This window comes from Lampetra fluviatilis, chromosome 67 (genome assembly GCF_964198595.1).
Source record: "Lampetra fluviatilis chromosome 67, kcLamFluv1.1, whole genome shotgun sequence".
NCBI classification, from domain to species: Eukaryota; Metazoa; Chordata; class Hyperoartia; order Petromyzontiformes; family Petromyzontidae; genus Lampetra; species Lampetra fluviatilis.
The window spans coordinates 1,165,788-1,191,878 of record NC_136341.1 but is presented as its reverse complement, the minus strand read 5'-3'; the positions used below and the strand labels follow the sequence as shown (position 1 = coordinate 1,191,878).

General features: G+C 55.3%; 1 protein-coding gene across 2 annotated transcripts; it reads left to right on the top strand.

Moving 5' to 3' along the window:
- The first annotated feature begins 7,370 nt into the window (after positions 1-7,370).
- Positions 7,371-25,066, top strand: DNAJC19 (DnaJ heat shock protein family (Hsp40) member C19). Of its 2 annotated transcripts, none has more exons than XM_078882850.1 (6): positions 7,371-7,571; positions 15,076-15,127; positions 15,710-15,783; positions 17,525-17,601; positions 20,084-20,154; positions 21,791-21,934. In XM_078882850.1, exons 1-6 carry the CDS (start codon positions 7,569-7,571, stop codon positions 21,811-21,813), a joined length of 300 nt encoding a protein of 99 aa, XP_078738976.1. In that variant the 5' UTR covers positions 7,371-7,568; the 3' UTR covers positions 21,814-21,934. The 2 variants fall into 2 exon arrangements, with proteins under 2 accessions (XP_078738976.1, XP_078738975.1); XM_078882849.1 differs by lacking the exon at positions 21,791-21,934 and adding an exon at positions 21,969-25,066 and having other exon boundaries at positions 7,374-7,571.
- The last annotated feature ends 1,025 nt before the right edge of the window (positions 25,067-26,091 follow it).

Here is a 26,091-nt window from a genome sequence, read left to right as displayed (position 1 = left end):
CCATCACGCAGAGCCAAGACCACCTCCTCCATCACGCAGAGCCAAGACCACCTCCTCCATCACACAGAGCCAAGACCACCTCCTCCATCACGCAGAGACAAGAACCACCTCCTCCATCACGCAGAGCCAAGACCACCTCCTCCATCACGCAGAGCCAAGACCACCTCCTCCATCACACAGAGCCAAGACCACCTCCTCCATCACCCAGAGCCAAGGCCACCTCCTCCATCACGCAGAGACAAGACCACCTCCTCCATCACCCAGAGACAAGGCCACCTCCTCCATCACACAGAGCCAAGACCACCTCCTCCATCACCCAGAGCCAAGGCCACCTCCTCCATCACGCAGAGACAAGACCACCTCCTCCATCACCCAGAGACAAGACCACCTCCTCCATCACACAGAGCCAAGACCACCTCCTCCATCACACAGAGCCAAGGCCACCTCCTCCATCACGCAGAGACAAGACCACCTCCTCCATCACCCAGAGACAAGACCACCTCCTCCATCACGCAGAGCCAAGACCACCTCCTCCATCACACAGAGCCAAGACCACCTCCTCCATCACCCAGAGCCAAGACCACTTCCTCCATCACCCAGAGCCAAGGCCACCTCCTCCATCACGCAGAGACAAGACCACCTCCTCCATCACCCAGAGACAAGACCACCTCCTCCATCACCCAGAGCCAAGACCACCTCCTCCATCACGCAGAGCCAAGACCACCTCCTCCATCACGCAGAGCCAAGACCACCTCCTCCATCACCCAGAGCCAAGACCACCTTCTCCATCACACAGAGCCAAGACTACCTCCTCCATCACGCAGAGCCAAGACCACCTCCTCCATCACACAGAGCCAAGACCACCTCCTCCATCACACAGAGCCAAGACCACCTTCTCCATCACACAGAGCCAAGACCACCTCCTCCATCACGCAGAGCCAAGACCACCTCCTCCATCACACAGAGCCAAGACCACCTCCTCCATCACGCAGAGCCAAGACCACCTCCTCCATCACACAGAGCCAAGACCACCTCCTCCATCACACAGAGCCAAGACCACCTCCTCCATCACGCAGAGCCAAGACCACCTCCTCCATCACGGAGAACCAAGACCACCTCCTCCATCACGCAGAGCCAAGACCACCTCCTCCATCACACAGAGCCAAGACCACCTCCTCCATCACACAGAGCCAAGACTACCTCCTCCATCATGCAGAGCCAAGACCACCTCCTCCATCACACAGAGCCAAGACCACCTCCTCCATCACCCAGAGCCAAGACCACCTCCTCCATCACCCAGAGCCAAGACCACCTCCTCCATCACACAGAGCCAAGACCACCTCCTCCATCACGCAGAGCCAAGACCACCTCCTCCATCACACAGAGCCAAGACCACCTCCTCCATCACGCAGAGCCAAGACCACCTCCTCCATCACACAGAGCCAAGACCACCTCCTCCATCACACAGAGCCAAGACCACCTCCTCCATCACGCAGAGCCAAGACCACCTCCTCCATCACGGAGAACCAAGACCACCTCCTCCATCACGCAGAGCCAAGACCACCTCCTCCATCACACAGAGCCAAGACCACCTCCTCCATCACACAGAGCCAAGACTACCTCCTCCATCATGCAGAGCCAAGACCACCTCCTCCATCACACAGAGCCAAGACCACCTCCTCCATCACCCAGAGCCAAGACCACCTCCTCCATCACCCAGAGCCAAGACCACCTCCTCCATCACACAGAGCCAAGACCACCTCCTCCATCACGCAGAGCCAAGACCACCTCCATCACGCAGAGCCAAGACCACCTCCTCCATCACGCAGAGCCAAGACCACCTCCTCCATCATGCAGAGCCAAGACCACCTCCTCCATCACCCAGAGCCAAGACCACCGCCTCCATCACACAGAGCCAAGACCACCTCCTCCATCACGCAGAGCCAAGACCACCTCCTCCATCACCCAGAGCCAAGGCCACCTCCTCCATCACACAGAGCCAAGACCACCGCCTCCATCACACAGAGCCAAGGCCACCTCCTCCATCACACAGAGCCAAGGCCACCTCCTCCATCACACAGAGCCAAGACCACCTCCTCCATCACGCAGAGCCAAGACCACCGCCTCCATCACACAGAGCCAAGACCACCGCCTCCATCACGCAGAGACAAGACCACCTCCTCCATCACCCAGAGCCAAGACCACCTCCTCCATCACGCAGAGCCAAGACCACCTCCTCCATCACACAGAGCCAAGACCACCTCCTCCATCACGCAGAGCCAAGACCACCTCCTCCATCACCCAGAGCCAAGACCACCTCCTCCATCACGCAGAGCCAAGACCACCTCCTCCATCACACAGAGCCAAGACCACCTCCTCCATCACACAGAGCCAAGACCACCTCCTCCATCACGCAGAGCCAAGACCACCTCCTCCATCACGGAGAACCAAGACCACCTCCTCCATCACGCAGAGCCAAGACCACCTCCTCCATCACACAGAGCCAAGACCACCTCCTCCATCACACAGAGCCAAGACTACCTCCTCCATCATGCAGAGCCAAGACCACCTCCTCCATCACACAGAGCCAAGACCACCTCCTCCATCACCCAGAGCCAAGACCACCTCCTCCATCACCCAGAGCCAAGACCACCTCCTCCATCACACAGAGCCAAGACCACCTCCTCCATCACGCAGAGCCAAGACCACCTCCATCACGCAGAGCCAAGACCACCTCCTCCATCACGCAGAGCCAAGACCACCTCCTCCATCATGCAGAGCCAAGACCACCTCCTCCATCACCCAGAGCCAAGACCACCGCCTCCATCACACAGAGCCAAGGCCACCTCCTCCATCACACAGAGCCAAGGCCACCTCCTCCATCACACAGAGCCAAGACCACCTCCTCCATCACGCAGAGCCAAGACCACCGCCTCCATCACACAGAGCCAAGACCACCGCCTCCATCACGCAGAGACAAGACCACCTCCTCCATCACCCAGAGCCAAGACCACCTCCTCCATCACGCAGAGCCAAGACCACCTCCTCCATCACACAGAGCCAAGACCACCTCCTCCATCACGCAGAGCCAAGACCACCTCCTCCATCACCCAGAGCCAAGACCACCTCCTCCATCACGCAGAGCCAAGACCACCTCCTCCATCACACAGAGCCAAGACCACCTCCTCCATCACGCAGAGACAAGACCACCTCCTCCATCACGCAGAGCCAAGACCACCTCCTCCATCACACAGAGCCAAGACCACCTCCTCCATCACACAGAGCCAAGACCACCTCCTCCATCACACAGAGCCAAGACCACCTCCTCCATCACGCAGAGCCAAGACCACCGCCTCCATCACACAGAGCCAAGACCACCTCCTCCATCACACAGAGCCAAGACCACCTCCTCCATCACACAGAGACAAGGCCACCTCCTCCATCACACAGAGCCAAGACCACCTCCTCCATCACCCAGAGCCAAGACCACCTCCTCCATCACACAGAGCCAAGACCACCTCCTCCATCACGCAGAGCCAAGACCACCTCCTCCATCACACAGAGCCAAGACCACCTCCTCCATCACCCAGAGCCAAGACCACCTCCTCCATCACACAGAGCCAAGACTACCTCCTCCATCACGCAGAGCCACGTGTCTCTGTCTTCATGTGTCTCTCGCTCTCTCCGTGTCTCTCTGCATCTCGCTCCCTCCCTCTGTGTCTCTCTCTGTCTCTCTCTTTCTGTCTCTCTCTCTGTCTGTCTCTCTCTGTCTCTCTCTCTGTCTCTCTGTGTCTGTCTCGCGCTCTGTCTCTCTCTCTCTCTCTCTGTCTCTCGGTCTCTCTCTCTGTCTCTCTGTCTGTCTCTCTCTGTCTTTCTCTCTGTCTCTCTCTCTCTCTGTCACTCTCTCTGTCTCTCTGTGTCTGTCTCGCTCTCTGTCTCTCTCTGTCTCTCTCTCTCTGTCTCTCTCTCTCTGTCTCTCTCTCTCTGTCTTTCTCTCCATCTCCCTCCCTCTCTCTGTCCCTCTCTCTGTCTCTTTCTCTCCGTGTCTCTCTGCATCTCGCTCCCTCCCTCTGTCTCTCCCTGTCTCTCTGTCTCTCTCTCTCTGTCTCTCTCTGTCTCTTTCTCTCCGTGTCTCCCTCCCCCCTTCTGTCTCTCTCTCCGTGTCTCTCTCTCTCCGACCTCCAATAGTTCGGGACAATCTCCGTGCGTCTCGCCCACGAGTGCCTTAGCGGCGCCCAAACAGCTCAGGAGCACACGGACCTCACCCCACCCCTTGCGAGGCGTCTCGCAGTGCGGCGAAGCGGAACGTACCCCGGGAATGGGATCCCCTTCGAAGGTCGTCGATGAGACTCTTGAATTCTATTTTTGAAGCTTTCGTGACGGCAAGGATTCATACTCTTATGTTTTTTCGGTAAAGTCACGTAGGTGAAAAATAAATTTCGATTTAAAGCTTTCGTGACGGCAAGGATTCATCTTCTTGGTTCTTTCGGTAAAGTCACGTAGGTAAAAAATAAATTTCGATTTAAAGCTTTCGTGACTGCAGGGATTCATCTTCTTGGTTCTTTCGGTAAAGTCACGTAGGTAAAAAATAAATTTCGATTTAAAGCTTTCGTGACCGCAGGGATTCATCTTCTTGGTTCTTTCGTTAAAGTCACGTAGGTGAAAAATAAATTTCGATTTAAAGCTTTCGTGACTGCAAGGATTCATCTTCTTGGTTCTTTCGGTAAAGTCACGTAGGTAAAAAATAAATTTCGATTTAAAGCTTTCGTGACCGCAGGGATTCATCTTCTTGGTTCTTTCGTTAAAGTCACGTAGGTAAAAAATAAATTTCGATTTAAAGCTTTCGTGACTGCAGGGATTCATCTTCTTGGTTCTTTCGGTAAAGTCACGTAGGTAAAAAATAAATTTCGATTTAAAGCTTTCGTGACTGCAGGGATTCATCTTCTTGGTTCTTTCGGTAAAGTCACGTAGGTAAAAAATAAATTTCGATTTAAAGCTTTCGTGACTGCAGGGATTCATCTTCTTGGTTCTTTCGGTAAAGTCACGTAGGAGGGAAATAATAAAATAAGAAAAATAAAACAATTAAATAATTCTCACGGCGTTTCGGCCACAACGCAAGCAGCCGAAACGTCGTGAGAATTATTGTATTATGTTTTATTATTTTATTATTTCCCTTCTACGTGACTTTACCGAAAGAACCAAGAAGGTAAAAAATAAAATTTTAAGTTAATTAAAGTAATAATGGAAATAAAATAATAAATCACGACGTTTCGGAGGCAACACAAGTCTCCGTCATCAGGTGGGACCGTCACGGCTAAAATTACTGCATCAAGTGCCACTGGTTCTTCATGTTCTGTAGATGTAGATGCCACTGGTTCTTCACGTTCTGCAGATGCAGATGCCACTGGTTCTTCATGTTCTGTAGATGTAGATGCCACTGGTTCTTCACGTTCTGCAGATGTAGATGCCACTGGTTCTTCGCGTTCTGCAGATGTAGATGCCACTGGTTCTTCACGTTCTGCAGATGTAGATGCCACTGGTTCTTCACGTTCTGCAGATGCAGATGCCACTGGTTCTTCATGTTCTGTAGATGTAGATGCCACTAGATCTTCACGTTCTGCAGATGTAGATGCCACTGGTTCTTCGCGTTCTGCAGATGTAGATGCCACTGGTTCTTCACGTTCTGCAGATGTAGATGCCACTGGTTCGTCACGTTCTGTAGATGTAGATGCCATTGGTTATTCATGTTCTGCAGATGTAGACCAGGCGAGGTAGTCAACATCTCATAGCCACCGTGATGATGATGAGAGAGACAGACCTCCTGTATACCAGGCGAGGTAGTTAACATCTCCTAGCCACCGTGATGATGATGAGAGAGACACAGACCTCCTGTAGACCAGGCGAGGTAGTCAACATCTCCTAGCCACCGTGATGATGATGATGAGAGACACAGACCTCCTGTAGACCAGGCGAGGTAGTCAACATCTCCTAGCCACCGTGATGATGATGATGAGAGAGACACAGACCTCCTGTAGACCAGGCGAGGTAGTCAACATCTCCTAGCCACCGTGATGATGATGATGAGAGAGACACAGACCTCCTGTAGACCAGGCGAGGTAGTCAACATCTTCTAGCCACCGTGATGATGATGATGAGAGAGACAGACCTCCTGTAGATCAGGCGAGGTAGTCAACATCTCCTAGCCACCGTGATGATGATGAGAGACACAGACCTCCTGTAGACCAGGCGAGGTAGTCAACATCTCCTAGCCACCGTGATGATGATGAGAGAGACACAGACCTCCTGTAGACCAGGCGAGGTAGTCAACATCTCCTAGCCACCGTGATGATGATGAGAGACACAGACCTCCTGTAGACCAGGCGAGGTAGTCAACATCTCCTAGCCACCGTGATGATGATGATGAGAGAGACACAGACCTCCTGTAGACCAGGCGAGGTAGTCAACATCTCCTAGCCACCGTGATGATGATGATGAGAGAGACACAGACCTCCTGTAGACCAGGCGAGGTAGTCAACATCTCCTAGCCACCGTGATGATGATGATGAGAGACAGACCTCCTGTAGACCAGGCGAGGTAGTCAACATCTCCTAGCCACCGTGATGATGATGATGAGAGAGACACAGACCTCCTGCGTACCAGGCGAGGTAGTCAACATCTCCTAGCCACCGTGATGAGAGAGGGGGTGGGGGGTCACGTGGGCATCACGTAGGCCGCACGTGGGAGACACGTGGGCACCACGCGGGGCCGGGAGAGTGCTTCACGACACTTTACGACTTCCATTACTTTACGTACCGCTGTGTTACGTGCGATCAACACTTTACGTCACCTAGCAACTATTACGACCCCTGGAATTTTACGGCAGCTTTTACGACATCCCCATCCATACACATTTTACGACCCCCCCCCCCCCAACATGTTTCACGACACTTTACGACCCCCTAACAATTTTGATTTAAAGCTTTCGTGACTGCAGGGATTCTTATTCTTGGTTCTTTCGGGAAAGTCGCGGAGAAGTGAAACAAAAAAATAATTAAAACAATTTGATCGTTTTATATTTGTATTGTACCTGCAGTCACGAAAGAATATGAAACAATCAAATTGTTTAATTATTTTATTTTCTCCCCTCTACGTTACTTGCCCGAAAGAACCAAGAATATGACCCCCTGACACATTTACGACACCCCAGAAACGCTTTACGATACTTCACGACCCCCAAATAAAGCATTTACGACACTCCCGGCAAGTTTTACGACACTTTACGACGCCCTTCCCCCGACCCCGCGTTTCACGACACCTCACGACAATGCTGCGTGAACCTTTACGACTCCCCCACACCCCTTCCCCCGTGTACGCTTTACGGCTGTTTCGTCTCGTGACCTCCACGTGTTGCGCGGTGGTGATGGAGGTGGTGATGGAGGTGATGATGGTGATGGTGGTGATGGTGGTGATGGTGTAACCCCGATGGTGCCATCAGCTCTCCTGCTTCTCCTCCATCCTCCTCGCGAGCAAAGCGGCGTCAGCGTGAGAGCGCGACAGCGAAGGACGCGATGGTGAGAGGGAGCGAGGGACAGAGATTTTGAGACACAGGCAGATGGAAGAGACGGGGGTGGTGGCCGCACCACTGCGGACACTTCACTAGGCGCGCCTAGGTCCGCTCGGCCTAAACAAGTCGCTGGAACGATTGAGTGGCAACGCGCTGTGCTGTGTGTGTGTGTGGTGATGTGTGTGTGTGTGGGGTGCTGTGTGTGGTGCTGTGTGTGTGTGTGGTGCTGTGTGTGTGTGTGGTGCTGAGTGTGTGTGGTGCTGTGTGTGTGTGTGGTGCTGTGTGTGTGTGTGGTGCTGTGTGTGTGTGTGGTGCTGTGTGTGTGTAGTGCTGTGTGTGTGTGTGGTGCTGTGTGTGTGTGTGGTGCTGTGTGTGTGGTGCTGAGTGTGTGTGTGTAGTGCTGTGTGTGTGTGTGGTGCTGTGTGTGTGTGTGCTGTGTGTGTGTGGTGCTGTGTGTGTGTGCTGTGTGTGTGTGTGGTGCTGTGTGTGCTGTGTGTGTGTGGTGCTGTGTGTGTGTGGTGCTGTGTGTGTGTGTGCTGTGTGTGTGTGTGTGGTGCTGTGTGTGGTGCTGTGTGTGTGTGTGGTGCTGTGTGTGTGTGGTACTGTGTGTGGTGCTGTGTGTGTGGTGCAGTGTGTGTGTGTGTGGTGCTGTGTGTGTGTGTGGTGCTGTGTGTGTGGTGCTGTGTGTGTGTGTGGTGCAGTGTGTGTGGTTCTGTGTGTGTGTGGTGCTGTGTGTGTGTGTGTGTGGTGCTGTGTGTGTGTGTGTGGTGCTGAGTGTGTGTGGTGCTGAGTGTGTGTGTGGTGCTGTGTGTGTGTGTGGTGCTGTGTGTGTGTGGTGCTGTGTGTGTGTGTGTGGTGCTGAGTGTGTGTGTGGTGCTGAGTGTGTGTGTGGTGATGTGTGTGTGTGTGGTGCTGTGTGTGTGTGTGTGGTGCTGTGTGTGAGTGTGGTGCTGTGTGTGGTGCTGTGTGTGTGTGTGTGGTGCTGTGTGTGTGTGTGTGGTGCTGTGTGTGTGTGTGTGTGGTGCAGTGTGTGTGTGTGTGTGGTGCTGTGTGTGTGTGTGGTGCTGTGTGTGTGTGTGTGGTGCTGTGTGTGTGTGTGGTGCTGTGTGTGTGTGTGTGTGGTGCTGAGTGTGTGTGTGGTGCTGTGTGTGTGTGTGTGTAGTGCTGTGTGTGTGTGTGGTGCTGTGTGTGTGTGTGGTGCTGAGTGTGTGTGTGGTGCTGTGTGTGTGTGTGGTGCTGTGTGTGTGTGTGTGGTGCTGTGTGTGTGTGTGGTGCTGTGTGTGGTGCAGTGTGTGTGGTGCAGTGTGTGTGGTGCTGTGTGTGTGTGTGGTGCTGTGCGTGTGTGTGGTGCAATGTGTGTGTGGTGCTGTGTGTGTGTGGTGCTGAGTGTGTGTGGTGCTGTGTGTGTGGTGCTGTGTGTGTGGTGCTGTGTGCTGTGGGTGTGTGTGTGCTGTGTGTGTGTGTGGTGCTGTGTGTGTGTGGTGCTGTGTGTGTGGTGCTGTGTGTGTGGTGCTGTGTGTGTGTGTGGTGCTGTGTGTGTGTGGTGCTGTGTGTGTCGTGCTGTGTGTGTGTGTGTGTGCTGTGTGTGTGTGGTGCTGTGTGTGTGTGTGGTGCTGTGTGTGTGGTGCTGTGTGTGTGTGTGGTGCTGTGTGTGTGTGTGGTGCTGTGTGTGTGTGTGGTGCTGTGTGTGTGTGTGTGGTGCTGAGTGTGTGTGTGGTGCTGTGTGTGTGTGTGTAGTGCTGTGTGTGTGTGTAGTGCTGTGTGTGTGTGGTGCTGTGTGTGTGTGTGTGTGGTGCTGTGTGTGTGTGTGTGGTGCAGTGTGTGTGGTGCTGTGTGTGTGTGTGGTGCTGTGTGTGTGTGTGGTGCAATGTGTGTGTGTGGTGCTGTGTGTGTGGTGCTGAGTGTGTGTGTGGTGCTGTGTGTGTGTGTGTGTGGTGCTGTGTGTGTGTGTGTGGTGCTGAGTGTGTGTGTGGTGCTGTGTGTGTGTGTAGTGCTGTGTGTGTGTGTAGTGCTGTGTGTGTGTAGTGCTGTGTGTGTGTGGTGCTGTGTGTGTGTGTGGTGCTGTGTGTGTGTGTGTGGTGCAGTGTGTGTGGTGCTGTGTGTGTGTGTGGTGCAATGTGTGTGTGTGGTGCTGTGTGTGTGTGGGTGGTGCAGTGTGTGTGGTGCTGTGTGTGTGTGTGTGGTGCTGTGTGTGTGGTGCTGTGTGTGTGTGTGGTGCAGTGTGTGGTCCTGTGTGTGTGGTGTTGTGTGTGTGTGGTGCTGTGTGTGTGTGTGGTGCTGTGTGTGTGTGTGTGGTGCAGTGTGTGTGGTGCTGTGTGTGTGTGTGGTGCAATGTGTGTGTGTGGTGCTGTGTGTGTGTGGGTGGTGCAGTGTGTGTGGTGCTGTGTGTGTGTGTGTGGTGCTGTGTGTGTGTGGTGCTGTGTGTGTGTGTGGTGCAGTGTGTGGTCCTGTGTGTGTGGTGTTGTGTGTGTGTGGTGCTGTGTGTGTGTGGTGCTGTGTGTGTGTGGTGCAGTGTGTGTGTGGTGCTGTGTGTGTGTGTGGTGCTGTGTGTGTGTGTGTGTGGTGCTGTGTGTGTGTGTGTGTGGTGCTGTGTGTGTGTGTGTGGTGCTGTGTGTGTGTGTGTGGTGCTGTGTGTGTGTGTGTGGTGCTGTGTGTGTGTGTGTGGTGCTGTGTGCGGAGCGGTGGCTAAAGCGCAGCAAGTTGGCACAGTAGGGGGCACAGGTGGTGCATCAGCCAGTCATCTCGGTCATCTCGGTCAGTCGACCCGTGGCACCTGCTGGGTCTGCCCCGTGACCTCCTGCCAGCGGGCGTTCGACACTTCACGTGGCCTCAAGGTGCACATGGCCTGGCACAAGCGTCGTGGTGACGTCACCGCCACTTAGTGGCGAATGGCGGTTGTTGTTGTGTTGTTGTTGATGGTGGTGGTGGTGATGGTGGTGGTAGTTGTTGGAGCGGTGGTGCAGCGGTTAGCGCCACGCTGCGCTACGAACCCGGCGACCCGAGTTCGATTCCCGCTCGCGGCCACCACCAACAGCACCGGTGACGATTATCTGAACCTGAGCCTCCCCTAGGTCGACTCAGCCTCAAAATTGTACCTGTGTGGTGTGTGTAGTAAAACAGCCACAGTGCCGGTCGCCTTCACAGGCGCTGCAGCTACTCGCTACTAACAGCACTTGCCCCTGCAGTCTATTAGAGGCTACACGGGGGTTCTTTGTCCTTGTGTAACTCTGTGTGTCTCTGTGTGTGTCTCTGTGTGTGTCTCTGTGTGTCTCTGTGTGTGTCTCCGTGTCTCTGTGTGTGTCTCTGTGTGTGTCTCTGTGTGTGTCTCCGTGTCTCTGTGTGTGTCTCCGTGTCTCTGTGTGTGTCTCCGTGTCTCTGTGTGTGTCTCCGTGTGTCTCTGTGTGTGTCTCCGTGTCTCTGTGTGTCTCTGTGTGTCTCTGTGTGTGTCTCCGTGTCTCTGTGTGTCTCTGTATGTGTCTCTGTGTGTCTCTGTGTGTGTCTCTGTGTGTGTCTCCGTGTCTCTGTGTGTGTCTCCGTGTCTCTGTGTGTGTCTCCGTGTCTCTGTGTGTGTCTCCGTGTCTCTGTGTGTGTCTCCGTGTCTCTGTGTGTGTCTCTGTGTGTGTCTCTGTGTGTGTCTCCGTGTCTCTGTGTGTGTCTCTGTGTGTGTCTCTCTGTGTCTCTGTGTCTCTGTGTGTGTCTCCGTGTGTGTCTCTGTGTGTGTCTCTGTGTGTGTCTCTGTGTGTCTCCGTGTCTCTGTGTGTGTCTCTGTGTGTCTCTGTGTGTGTCTCTGTGTGTGTCTCTGTGTGTGTCTCTGTGTGTGTCTCCGTGTCTCTGTGTGTGTCTCTGTGTGTGTCTCTGTGTGTGTCTCCGTGTCTCTGTGTGTGTCTCTGTGTGTGTCTCTGTGTGTGTCTCTGTGTGTGTCTCCGTGTCTCTGTGTGTGTCTCCGTGTCTCTGTGTGTGTCTCTGTGTGTGTCTCCGTGTCTCTGTGTGTGTCTCTGTGTGTGTCTCCGTGTCTCTGTGTGTGTCTCTGTGTGTGTCTCTCTGTGTCTCTGTGTCTCTGTGTGTGTCTCTGTGTGTCTCTGTGTGTGTCTCTGTGTGTCTCCGTGTCTCTCTGTGTGTCTCTGTGTGTGTCTCTGTGTGTGTCTCTGTGTGTGTCTCCGTGTCTCTGTGTGTGTCTCCGTGTCTCTGTGTGTGTCTCTGTGTGTGTCTCCGTGTCTCTGTGTGTGTCTCTGTGTGTGTCTCTGTGTGTGTCTCTGTGTGTGTCTCTGTGTGTGTCTCCGTGTCTCTGTGTGTGTCTCCGTGTCTCTGTGTGTGTCTCTGTGTGTGTCTCCGTGTCTCTGTGTGTGTCTCTGTGTGTGTCTCCGTGTCTGTGTGTGTCTCCGTGTCTCCGTGTCTCTGTGTCTCCGTGTCTCTGTGTGTGTCTCTGTGTGTGTCTCCGTGTCTCTGTGTGTGTCTCTCTGTGTCTCTGTGTCTCTGTGTGTGTCTCTGTGTGTCTCTGTGTGTGTCTCTGTGTGTCTCTGTGTGTGTCTCTGTGTGTCTCCGTGTCTCTGTGTGTGTCTCTGTGTGTCTCTGTGTGTGTCTCTGTGTGTGTCTCTGTGTGTGTCTCTGTGTGTGTCTCCGTGTCTCTGTGTGTGTCTCCGTGTCTCTGTGTGTGTCTCCGTGTCTCTGTGTGTGTCTCTGTGTGTGTCTCTGTGTGTGTCTCTGTGTCTCCGTGTCTCTGTGTCTCCGTGTCTCTGTGTGTGTCTGTGTGTCTCTGTGTGTGTCTCTATGTGTGTGTCTCTGTGTGTGTCTCTGTGTCTCCGTGTCTCTGTGTGTCTCTGTGTGTGTCTCTGTGTGTCTCCGTGTCTCTGTGTGTGTCTCCGTGTCTCTGTGTGTGTCTCTGTGTGTGTCTCTGTGTGTGTCTCTGTGTGTCTCCGTGTCTCTGTGTGTGTCTCTGTGTGTCTCTGTGTGTGTCTCTGTGTGTGTCTCCGTGTCTCTGTGTGTGTCTCTGTGTGTCTCTGTGTGTGTCTCTGTGTGTGTCTCTGTGTGTCTCTGTGTGTGTCTCTGTGTGTGTCTCTGTGTGTCTCTGTGTGTGTCTCCGTGTGTCTCCGTGTGTCTCCGTGTCTGCGTGTGTCTCCGTGTCTCTGTGTGTGTCTCTGTGTGTGTCTCTGTGTGTCTCTGTGTGTGTCTCCGTGTCTCTGTGTGTCTCTGTGTGTGTCTCTGTGTGTGTCTCTGTGTGTGTCTCCGTGTGTCTCTGTGTGTCTCTGTGTGTGTCTCCGTGTCTCTGTGTGTGTCTCCGTGTCTCTGTGTGTCTCTGTGTGTGTCTCTGTGTGTGTCTCCGTGTGTCTCTGTGTGTCTCCGTGTCTCCGTGTGTCTCCGTGTCTCTGTGTGTGTCTCTGTGTGTCTCTGTGTGTGTCTCTGTGTGTGTCTCTGTGTGTCTCTGTGTGTGTCTCTGTGTGTGTCTCTGTGTGTGTCTCTGTGTGTCTCTGTGTGTGTCTCCGTGTGTCTCTGTGTGTCTCCGTGTCTGCGTGTGTCTCCGTGTCTCTGTGTGTGTCTCTGTGTGTGTCTCTGTGTGTCTCTGTGTGTGTCTCCGTGTCTCTGTGTGTCTCTGTGTGTGTCTCTGTGTGTGTCTCCGTGTGTCTCTGTGTGTCTCTGTGTGTGTCTCCGTGTCTCTGTGTGTCTCTGTGTGTGTCTCTGTGTGTGTCTCCGTGTGTCTCTGTGTGTCTCCGTGTCTCCGTGTGTCTCCGTGTCTCTGTGTGTGTCTCTGTGTGTCTCTGTGTGTGTCTCCGTGTGTCTCTGTGTGTGTCTCTGTGTGTGTCTCCGTGTCTCTGTGTGTGTCTCTGTGTGTCTCTGTGTGTGTCTCTGTGTGTGTCTCTGTGTGTGTCTCTGTGTGTGTCTCCGTGTGTCTCTGTGTGTGTCTCTGTGTGTGTCTCTGTGTGTGTCTCTGTGTGTCTCTGTGTGTGTCTCCGTGTGTCTCTGTGTGTGTCTCCGTGTCTCTGTGTGTCTCCGTGTCTCTGTGTGTGTCTCTGTGTGTCTCTGTGTGTGTCTCCGTGTGTCTCTGTGTGTCTCCGTGTCTCTGTGTGTCTCCGTGTCTCTGTGTGTGTCTCTGTGTGTCTCCGTGTCTCTGTGTCTCTGTGTGTCTCCGTGTCTCTGTGTGTGTCTCTGTGTGTGTCTCTGTGTGTGTCTCCGTGTCTCTGTGTGTCTCCGTGTCTCTGTGTGTCTCCGTGTCTCTGTGTGTCTCTGTGTGTCTCTGTGTCTGTGTGTCTCTGTGTGTCTCTGTGTCTCTGTGTGTCTCTGTGTGTCTCCGTGTCTCTGTGTGTCTCCGTGTCTCTGTGTGTCTCTGTGTGTCTCCGTGTGTCTCCGTGTCTCTGTGTGTGTCTCTGTGTGTCTCCGTGTGTCTCTGTGTGTCTCTGTGTGTGTCTCTGTGTGTCTCCGTGTCTCTGTGTGTCTCTGTGTGTCTCTGTGTCTCTGTGTGTCTCCGTGTGTCTCCGTGTCTCTGTGTGTGTCTCTGTGTGTGTCTCTGTGTGTGTCTCCGTGTCTCTGTGTGTGTCTCTGTGTGTGTCTCTGTGTGTGTCTCCGTGTCTCTGTGTGTGTCTCCGTGTGTCTCTGTGTGTGTCTCTGTGTGTGTCTCCGTGTCTCTGTGTGTGTCTCTGTGTGTCTCTGTGTGTGTCTCTGTGTGTGTCTCTGTGTGTGTCTCCGTGTGTCTCCGTGTGTCTCTGTGTGTGTCTCTGTGTGTGTCTCTGTGTGTCTCTGTGTGTCTCTGTGTGTCTCTGTGTGTGTCTCCGTGTGTCTCTGTGTGTGTCTCCGTGTCTCTGTGTGTGTCTCTGTGTGTCTCTGTGTGTGTCTCCGTGTGTCTCTGTGTGTCTCCGTGTCTCTGTGTGTCTCCGTGTCTCTGTGTGTGTCTCTGTGTGTCTCCGTGTCTCTGTGTCTCTGTGTCTCTGTGTGTCTCCGTGTCTCTGTGTGTGTCTCTGTGTGTGTCTCTGTGTGTGTCTCCGTGTCTCTGTGTGTCTCCGTGTCTCTGTGTGTCTCCGTGTCTCTGTGTGTCTCCGTGTCTGTGTGTCTCTGTGTGTCTCTGTGTCTCTGTGTGTCTCTGTGTGTCTCCGTGTCTCTGTGTGTCTCCGTGTCTCTGTGTGTCTCTGTGTGTCTCCGTGTGTCTCCGTGTCTCTGTGTGTGTCTCTGTGTGTCTCCGTGTGTCTCTGTGTGTCTCTGTGTGTGTCTCTGTGTGTCTCCGTGTCTCTGTGTGTCTCTGTGTGTCTCTGTGTCTCTGTGTGTCTCCGTGTGTCTCCGTGTCTCTGTGTGTGTCTCTGTGTGTGTCTCTGTGTGTGTCTCCGTGTCTCTGTGTGTGTCTCTGTGTGTGTCTCTGTGTGTGTCTCTGTGTGTGTCTCCGTGTCTCTGTGTGTGTCTCTGTGTGTGTCTCTGTGTGTGTCTCTGTGTGTGTCTCTGTGTGTGTCTCCGTGTCTCTGTGTGTGTCTCTGTGTGTGTCTCTGTGTGTGTCTCTGTGTGTGTCTCTGTGTGTGTCTCTGTGTGCGCAGGCGAGTTCTTTGATAGCGGCTGGATTGTCCCTTGCTGCCGCTGCATTTGTCGGTGAGTGACTGTGAGTGAGTGGCTGTGTGTGTGTGTGTCAGTGTGTGTGTGTGTCAGTGTGTGTGTCTGTGTGTCAGTGTGTGTCTGTGTGTGTGTGTGTCTGTGTGTGTGTGTCTGTGTGTGAGTGAGTGTGTGTCTGTGTGTCAGTGTGTGAGTGTGTGTGTCTGTGTGTGTCTGTGTGTGTCTGTGTGTGTCTGTGTGTGAGTGAGTGTGTGTCTGTGTGTGTGTGTGTGAGTGTGTGTGTCTGTGTGTGTGTGTCTGTGTGTGAGTGAGTGTGTGTCTGTGTGTGAGTGACTGTGAGTGTGTGTAACTGTGTGAGTACCTGGTGTAGCGGTGTGTAAACATCGCCACTGGGGAGACAAAGGCGGCCGGGCGTGGTGCTGGCCACCCAGCCCCTCGTGTGCCACAGTGCCGGTAGCCTTCATAGGTGCTCGCTAACAGCACTTGCCCCTGCAGCCTGTTAGAGGCTACACGGGGGCCCTTTGTCTGTGTCGACCTTCATAGGCGCTGCTGCTACTCGCTGCTAACAGCACTTGCCCCTGCGGTGTGTTGAGGCTACACGGGGGACCTTTGTCTCTGCAGGGCGTTACGCCATCACGGCCTTCAAGCAAGCGGAGCCGGCCATCAAGAAGACGATGCAGACCCTACCCACTTCGGTGAGCCCAGCGTCGCCACGGCGCCCGTGCCAGGCTAGGTGCATGAGGGGGAGGTCACGGGACAGACCCAGCAGGTGCCATGGGTTGACTGCTGTGCCAGGCTAGGTGCAGGAGGTCACGTGACAGACCCAGCAGGTGCCCTGGGTTGACTGCTGTGCCAGGCTAGGTGCAGGAGGTCACGTGACAGACCCAGCAGGTGCCCTGGGTTGACTGCTGTGCCAGGCTAGGTGCATGAAGGGGAGGTCACGTGACAGACCCAGCAGGTGCCCTGGGTTGACTGCTGTGCCAGGCTAGGTGCAGGAGGTCACGGGGCAGACCCAGCAGGTGCCATGGGTTGACTGCTGTGCCAGGCTAGGTGCATGAGGGGGAGGTCACGTGACAGACCCAGCAGGTGCCATTGGTTGACTGCTGTGCCAGGCTAGGTGCAGGAGGAGGTCACGTGACAGACCCAGCAGGTGCCATTGGTTGACTGCTGTGCCAGGCTAGGTGCATGAGGAGGAGGTCACGGGGCAGACCCTGCAGGTGCCGTGGGTTGACTGGGGGTGAGTGGCCAGCACCACTCCCGACCGCCTTTGTCTCCCCAGTGGCGATGTTTACACACCGCAACCGGTACTCATTTGAGGCTGAGTCGACCTAGGGGAGGCCCAGGACCGGTTTAGGTAACCGTCACTGATGGTGTTGTCTAAACCGGTCCTGGGCCTCCCCTAGGTCGACTCAGCCTAAATGAGTACCTGGTGTAGCGGTGTGTAAACATCGCCACCGGGGAGACAAAGGCGGCCGGGCGTGGTGCTGGCCACCCACCCCCCTCGTGTGCCGTGCCGGTAGCCTTCATAGGTGCCCGCTAACAGCACTTGCCCCTACAGTCTGTTAGAGGCTACACGGGGGATATTTGATCTTTGTCTATGTGTGTGTGTGTCTATGTGTATCTGTGTGTGTTTGTGTCTGTGTCTGTGTGTGTGTGTCTGTGTGTGTGTGTGTCTGTGTGTGTGTGTGTCTGTGTGTGTGTCTGTGTGTGTGTCTGTGTGTGTGTGTGTGTGTCTGTGTGTGTGTGTCTGTGTGTGTGTGTGTGTCACTGTGTGTGTGTGTCTGTGTGTATGTGTCTGTGTGTGTGTGTCTGTGTGTGTGTGTGTGTCACTGTGTGTGTGTGTCTGTGTGTGTGTGTGTGTCACTGTGTGTGTGTGTCTGTGTGTGTCTGTGTGTGTGTCTGTGTCTGTGTGTGTGTGTGTGTGTCTGTGTGTCTGTGTGTGTGTGTGTCTGTGTGTGTGTGTGTGTCTGTGTGTGTGTGTGTCTGTGTGTGTGTGTGTCTGTGTGTGTGTGTGTCTGTGTGTGTGTGTGTGTGTGTGTCTATGTGTGTGTGTCTGTGTGTGTGTGTGTCTGTGTGTGTGTCTGTGTGTGTGTGTGTCTGTGTGTATGTGTCTGTGTGTGTGTGTCTGTGTGTGTGTGTGTGTCACTGTGTGTGTGTGTCTGTGTGTGTGTGTGTGTCACTGTGTGTGTGTGTCTGTGTGTGTCTGTGTGTGTGTCTGTGTGTGTGTCTGTGTGTGTGTGTGTGTGTGTCTGTGTGTCTGTGTGTGTGTGTGTCTGTGTGTGTGTGTGTGTCTGTGTGTGTCTGTGTGTGTGTGTGTCTGTGTGTGTGTGTGTCTGTGTGTGTGTGTGTCTGTGTGTGTGTGTGTCTGTGTGTGTGTGTCTATGTGTGTGTGTCTGTGTGTGTGTGTGTCTGTGTGTGTGTCTGTGTGTGGGACAGGCGTTTGGTGGTTATTATCGGGGAGGGTTTGAGCCCAAGATGACCAAGCGAGAGGCGTCACTCATCCTGGGAGTGAGGTGAGGGACGCTGCTCACCACGCTCACCAACACCACCACGCTCACCACCACGCTCACCACCACCACCACGCTCACCACCACCACCCTCACCACCACGCTCACCACCACCACCACCACGCTCACCATCACGCTCACCACCACCACGCTCACCACCACCACCACGCTCACCACCACCACCCTCACCACCACGCTCACCACCACCACCACCACGCTCACCATCACGCTCACCACCACCACGCTCACCACCACCACCCTCACCACCACCACCACGCTCACCACCACCACCCTCACCACCACGCTCACCACCACCACCCTCACCACCACGCTCACCACCACCACCCTCACCACCACGCTCACCACCACCACACTCACCATCACGCTCACCACCACCACGCTCACCAACACCACCCTCACCACCACGCTCACCACCACCACACTCACCACCACGCTCACCACCACCACGCTCACCACCACGCTCACCACCACCACGCTCACCACCACGCTCACCACCACCACGCTCACCATCACGCTCACCACCACCACCACGCTCACCACCACCACCACCACGCTCACCATCACACTCACCACCACCACGCTCACCACCACCACCACCACCACGCTCACCACCACCACGCCCGTCCGGCACCACAAGGAGGTAGGGGGTTGTTTTGCCGGACCACCAACACACCCACTACCACCACTCCTACCAAACACCACTACCACCACTCCTACCAAACACCACTACCACCACTCCTACCAAACACCACTGCCACCACTCCTACCAAACACCACTACCACCACTCCTACCAAACACCACTACCACCACTCCTACCAAACACCACTACCACCACTCCTACCAAACACCACTACCACCACTCCTACCAAACACCACTACCACCACTCCTACCAAACACCACTGCCACCACTCCTACCAAACACCACTACCACCACTCCTACCAAACACCACTACCACCACTCCTACCAAACACCACTACCACCACTCCTACCAAACACCACTACCACCACTCCTACCAAACACCACTACCACCACTCCTACCAAACACCACTGCCACCACTCCTACCAAACACCACTACCACCACTCCTACCAAACACCACTGCCACCACTCCTACCAAACACCACTGCCACCACTCCTACCAAACACCACTACCACCACTCCTACCAAACACCACTACCACCACTCCTACCAAACACCACTACCACCACTCCTACCAAACACCACTACCACCACTCCTACCAAACACCACTACCACCACTCCTACCAAACACCACTGCCACCACTCCTACCAAACACCACTACCACCACTCCTACCAAACACCACTACCACCACTCCTACCAAACACCACTGCCACCACTCCTACCAAACACCACTACCACCACTCCTACCAAACACCACTACCACCACTCCTACCAAACACCACTACCACCACTCCTACCAAACACCACTACCACCACTCCTACCAAACACCACTACCACCACTCCTACCAAACACCACTACCACCACTCCTACCAAACACCACTGCCACCACTCCTACCAAACACCACTACCACCACTCCTACCAAACACCACTACCACCACTCCTACCAAACACCACTACCACCACTCCTACCAAACACCACTACCACCACTCCTACCAAACACCACTACCACCACTCCTACCAAACACCACTCTTACAACACAAAACAATCTATACAGAGATCCTCTGTATAGATTTTTGTGCGAATCTGTGGGTCTCTGTGTGAGTCTGTGGGTCTCTGTGTGAGTCTGTGGGTCTCTGTGTGAGTCTGTGGGTCTCTGTGTGAGTCTGTGGGTCTCTGTGTGAGTCTCTGTGCGAATCTGTGGGTCTCTGTGTGAGTCTGTGGGTCTCTGTGTGAGTCTCTGTGTGAGTCTGTGGGTCTCTGTGTGAGTCTGTGGGTCTCTGTGTGAGTCTCTGTGTGAGTCTGTGGGTCTCTGTGTGAGTCTGTGGGTCTCTGTGTGAGTCTCTGTGCGAATCTGTGGGTCTCTGTGTGAGTCTGTGGGTCTCTGTGTGAGTCTCTGTGTGAGTCTGTGGGTCTCTGTGTGAGTCTGTGGGTCTCTGTGTGAGTCTCTGTGTGAGTCTGTGGGTCTCTGTGTGAGTCTGTGGGTCTCTGTGTGAGTCTCTGTGCGAATCTGTGGGTCTCTGTGTGAGTCTGTGGGTCTCTGTGTGAGTCTCTGTGTGAGTCTGTGGGTCTCTGTGTGAGTCTGTGGGTCTCTGTGTGAGTCTCTGTGTGAGTCTGTGGGTCTCTGTGTGAGTCTGTGGGTCTCTGTGGATCTCTGTGTGTCTCTGTGTGAGTCTATGGGTCTCTGTGCGAGTCTGTGAGTCTCTGTGTGAGTCTGTGGGTCTCTGTGTGTGTGAGTCTGTGGTTCTGTGCGTGTGTGAGTCTGAGTGTGTGCGAGTCTGAGTGTGTGAGTCTGTGTGTGCGTGGCACTCTCCCCCCAGCCCCACTGCTAACAAGGTGAAGGTTGCTGAGGCTCACAGACGGATCATGATGCTGAACCACCCCGACAGAGGTGGGCAGGGGGGTTGGGGTGTGGGGTGTGTGTGTGGGGTGTGTGGTGGGGTGTGTGTGGGGTGTGTGTGGGGTGTGTGGGGTGGTGTGTGTGTGTGTGTGGTGGGGTGTGTGTGGGGTGGTGTGGGGGTGGTGTGTGTGTGGGGGGTGTGTGTGTGTGGGGTGTGTGGTGGGGTGTGGTGTGTGGGGTGTGGTGTGTGTGGTGTGTGTGTGTGGTGTGTGTGTGTGGGGTGTGTGTGTGGGGTGGTGTGTGTGGTGTGTGTGTGTGGGTGTGGTGTGTGGGGTGTGGTGTGTGTGGTGTGTGTGTGTGGTGTGTGTGTGTGGGGTGTGTGTGTGTGTGGGGTGGTGTGTGTGGTGTGTGTGTGTGGGGTGTGTGTGGGGTGTGGGGTGTGGTGTGTGTGGGGTGTGTAGGTGGGGTGTGTGTGTGGTGTGTGTAGGTGGGGTGTGTGGTGTGTGGGGTGGGTGTGTGTGGTGTGTGGTGTGTGTGGGGTGGTGTGTGTGGGGTGTGTGTGTGGGGTGTGTGTGGGGTGTGTGTGGTGTGTGGTGTGTGTGGGGTGGTGTGTGTGGTGTGTGTGTGTGGGGTGTGTGTGGGGTGTGGGGTGTGGTGTGTGTGGGGTGTGTAGGTGGGGTGTGTGTGTGGTGTGTGTAGGTGGGGTGTGTGGTGTGTGGGGTGGGTGTGTGTGGTGTGTGGTGTGTGTGGGGTGGTGTGTGTGGGGTGTGTGTGTGGGGTGTGTGTGGGGTGTGTGTGGGGTGTGTGGGGTGGTGTGTGTGTGGTGGGGTGTGTGTGGGGTGGTGTGGGGGTGGTGTGTGTGGGGTGTGGTGTGTGTGGGGTGGTGTGTGTGGGGTGGTGTGTGTGGGGTGTGTGTGTGGGGTGTGTGTGGGGTGTGTGGTGTGTGTGTGTGTGTGGTGGGGTGTGTGTGGGGTGGTGTGTGTGTGGGGTGGTGTGTGTGGGGTGGTGTGTGTGGGGTGTGTGTGTGGGGTGTGTGTGGGGGGTGTGTGTGGGGTGTGTGGTGTGTGTGTGTGTGTGGGGTGGTGTGTGTGGGGTGGTGTGTGTGGGGTGTGTGTGTGGGGTGTGTGTGGGGTGTGTGTGTGGGGTGTGTGTGGGGGGTGTGTGTGTGGGGTGGTGTGTGTGGGGTGGTGTGTGTGGGGTGTGTGTGTGGGGTGTGTGTGGGGTGTGTGGTGTGTGTGTGTGTGTGGTGGGGTGTGTGTGGGGTGGTGTGGGGGTGGTGTGTGTGGGGTGTGTGTGTGTGGTGGGGTGTGTGTGGTGGGGTGTGTGTGGTGGGGTGTGTGTGTGGTGGGGTGTGTGTGGGGAGCGGTGGTGCAGCGGTTAGCGCGCTGCGCTACGAACCCGGCGACCCGGGTTTGATTCCCGCTCACGGCCAACACCGCCGGTGACGATTATCTGAACCTGTCCCGGGCCTCCCCTAGGTCGACTCAGCCTCAACTGAGTACCAGGTGCGGTGTGTGTAGTAATCATCGCCACTGGGGAGACAAAGGCGGCCGGGCGTGGTGCTGGCCACCCACCCCCCTCGTGTGCCACAGTGCCGGTAGCCTTCGTAGGCGCTCGCTAACAGCACTTGCCCCTGCAGTCTGTGAGAGGCTACACGGGGGACCTTTGTCTGTGTCTACCTTCATAGGCGCTGCTGCCACTCGCTGCTGACAGCACTTGCCCCTGCAGTCTGATAGAGGCTACACGGGGGACCTTTGTCTGTGTCTACCTTCATAGGCGCTGCTGCCACTCGCTGCTGACAGCACTTGCCCCTGCAGTCTGATAGAGGCTACACGGGGGACCTTTGTCTCTGTGGCTCCCCGCAGGTGGCTCCCCGTTCCTCGCTGCGAAAATCAACGAAGCCAAAGACTTGTTGGACGTTAGCGGCAAGAAGTGACCGACCCTCGACCTCACGGAGACCCACAGAGACTCACAGAGACCCACAGACTCATAGAGACCCACAGACTCATAGAGACCCACAGACCCATAGAGACCCACAGACCCATAGAGACCCACAGACCCACAGACCCACAGACCCATAGAGACCCACAGACCCACAGACCCACAGAGACCCACAGACTCATAGAGACCCACAGACCCATAGAGACCCACAGACCCATAGAGACCCACAGACCCACAGACCCACAGACCCACAGACCCATAGAGACCCACAGACCCACAGACCCACAGAGACCCACAGACTCATAGAGACCCACAGACCCATAGAGACCCACAGACCCATAGAGACCCACAGACCCACAGACCCATAGAGACCCACAGACCCATAGAGACCCACAGACCCATAGAGACCCACAGACCCATAGAGACCCACAGACTCATAGAGACCCACAGACTCATAGAGACCCACAGACTCATAGAGACCCACAGACTCATAGAGACCCACAGAGACCCACAGAGACCCACAGACTCAGAGAGACCCACAGACTCATAGAGACCCACAGACCCACAGAGACCCACAGACTCATAGAGACCCACAGAGACCCACAGAGACCCACAGACTCAGAGAGACCCACAGACTCATAGAGACCCACAGACTCACAGAGACCCATAGAGACCCACAGACTCATAGAGACCCAAAGACTCATAGAGACCCACAGACCCATAGAGACCCACAGACTCATAGAGACCCACAGACCCATAGAGACCCACAGACTCATAGAGACCCAAAGACTCATAGAGACCCACAGACCCATAGAGACCCACAGACTCATAGAGACCCACAGACTCATAGAGACCCAAAGACCCATAGAGACCCACAGACCCACAGAGACCCACAGACTCATAGAGACCCACAGACCCATAGAGACCCACAGACCCATAGAGACCCACAGACTCATAGAGACCCACAGACTCATAGAGACCCACAGACCCATAGAGACCCACAGACCCACAGAGACCCACAGACTCAGAGAGACCCACAGACTCATAGAGACCCACAGAACCACAGAGACCCACAGACTCATAGAGACCCACAGAGACCCACAGAGACCCACAGACTCCGAGAGACCCACAGACTCATAGAGACCCACAGACTCACAGAGACCCACAGACCCATAGAGACCCACAGACTCATAGAGACCCAAAGACTCATAGAGACCCACAGACCCATAGAGACCCACAGACTCATAGAGACCCACAGACCCATAGAGACCCACAGACTCATAGAGACCCAAAGACTCATAGAGACCCACAGACCCATAGAGACCCACAGACTCGTAGAGACCCACAGACTCATAGAGACCCACAGACTCATAGAGACCCACAGAGACTCATAGAGACCCGCAGAGACTCAGAGAGACCCACAGAGACTCAGAGAGACCCACAGAGACTCATAGAGACCCGCAGAGACTCAGAGAGACCCACAGAGACTCATAGAGACCCGCAGAGACTCAGAGAGACCCACAGAGACTCAGAGAGACCCACAGAGACTCAGAGAGACCCACAGAGACTCAGAGAGACCCACAGAGACTCAGAGAGACCCACAGAGACTCATAGAGACCCGCAGAGACTCAGAGAGACCCACCGAGACTCATAGAGACCCGCAGAGACTCAGAGAGACCCACAGAGACTCAGAGAGACCCACAGAGACTCAGAGAGACCCACAGAGACTCAGAGAGACTCGCAGAGACCCACATAGACTCACAGAGACTCAGAGAGACCCACACAGACTCACAGAGACCCACTGATACCCACTGATACCCACAGAGACTCACAGAGACTCACAGAGACCCACAGAGACTCAGAGAGACCCAGAGGGTCACAGAGACCCACAGACACCCACAGAGACTCACAGAGACCCAGAGGGTCACAGAGACCCACAGAGACCCACAGACACCCACAGACACCCACAGACACCCACAGAGACTCACAGAGACCCACAGACACCCACAGGCTCACACAGAGACCCACAGAGACCCACAGAGACCCACAGACACCCACATAGACCCACAGGCTCACACAGAGACCCACAGAAACCCACAGAGACCCACAGGCTCACACATAGACCCACAGAGACCCACAGACTCACACAGAGACCCACAGACTCACACAGGCACCCACAGAGACCAACAGAGACACACATAGACCCACAGAGACCCACATAGACCCACAGGCTCACACAGAGACCCACAGACACCCACAGAGACCCACATAGACCCACAGACACCCACATAGACCCACAGGCTCACACATAGACCCACAGAGACCCACAGACTCACACAGAGACCCACAGACTCACACAGGCACCCACAGAGACCAACAGAGACACACATAGAACCACAGAGACCCACATAGACCCACAGGCTCACACAGAGACCCACAGAGACCCACAGAGACCCACAGGCTCACCCACAGACTCACACAGAGACCCACAGAGACCCACAGAGACCCACAGGCTCACCCACAGACTCACACAGACACCCACATAGACCCACAGAGACCCACAGGCTCACCCACAGACTCACACAGACTCACACAGAGACTCACAGACTCACACAGAGACCCAAAGACTCACACAGACACCCACAGACTCACGCAGAGACCAACAGAGACCCACACAGACCCACAGGCTCGCACAGCATGGAAAGTGCCCCCCCCTCCCGGCAGTGCGAGGTGGGCCCAGGGCACGGCCTGATGACGCGTGGTCTCTGCCTGATGACGCGTGGGCTCTGCCTGATGACGCGTGGGCTCTGCCTGATGACGCGTGGGCTCTGCCTGATGACGCGTGGGCTTTGCCTGATGACGCGTGGGCTTTGCCTGATGACGCGTGGGCTTTGCCTGATGACGCGTGGGCTTTGCCTGATGACGCGTGGGCTCTGCGGTGGCTCTGCAGTGTCCACTTCCGTCATGGGAGCAGCTCCCCCGAGGTCTCCCGTCTCTCGCAGCCACGCCGATTGCGCAATCGGGTGGGGATCTTGGTGGGGGCTTGGGGGGGTGGTGGGGGGGGGCTTGGGGAGTGGGGGGGGGGCTTGGGGAGTGGTGGGGGGGTGGTGGGGGGGTGGTGGTGGGGGGGGGCAACTTCTCTCTGTCGTTTCTGAATAAATTAAATGTAAAATGCAGAAGCAGTGGTCGCGGTTTTTGTCGTCGATTAGCTCCGGTTGGCTACGTACGGCGCGAAAGAAGTTCAACGTGCGCACTCACCCACTCACGTAGTCACCCACTCACGTAGTCACCCACTCACCCACTCACGTAGTCACCCACTCACGTAGTCACCCACTCACACCCACTCACGTAGTCACCCACTCACACACCCACTTACATAGTCACCCACTCACACCCACTCACGTCATCACACACCCACTTACTTAGTCACCCACTCACACACGTAGTCATCCACTCACGTAGTCACCCACTCACACACACCCACTCACACACTCACCCACTCACGTAGTCACCCACTCACACAGTCACCCACTCACTCACGTCACCCACTCACACACCCACTCATGTAGTCACACACTCGCCCACACACACCCACTCACATAGTCACCCACTCAGTCACCCACTCAGTCACCCACTCAGTCACCCACTCAAACATTCACGTAGTCACACACTCACGTAGTCACCCACTCACGTCGTCACCCACTCACGTAGTCACCCACTCACGTAGTCACCCACTCACACACCCACTCAGTCACCCACTCACACTCTCACACACTCACCCACTCACGTAGTCACCCACTCACGTCACACACACTCACTCACATAGTCACCCACTCACACACTCAGTCACCCACTCACAACAACCGCCATTCGCCACTAAGTGGCGGTGACGTCACCACGACGCTTGTGCCAGGCCAAGTGCACCTTGAGGCCACGTGAAGTGTCGAACGCCCGCTGGCAGGAGGTCACGGGGCAGACCCAGCAGGTGCCACGGGTCGACTGACCGAGATGACCGAGATGACTGGCTGATGCACCACCTGTGCCCCC

Coding starts and splice junctions, on each gene's coding strand:
- DNAJC19 (XM_078882849.1), top strand. Junction 17,602..20,083: donor TCACTCATCCTGGGAGTGAG/GTGAGGGACGCT, acceptor CTCTCCCCCCAG/CCCCACTGCTAACAAGGTGA. Junction 20,155..21,968: donor GCTGAACCACCCCGACAGAG/GTGGGCAGGGGG, acceptor GGCTCCCCGCAG/GTGGCTCCCCGTTCCTCGCT.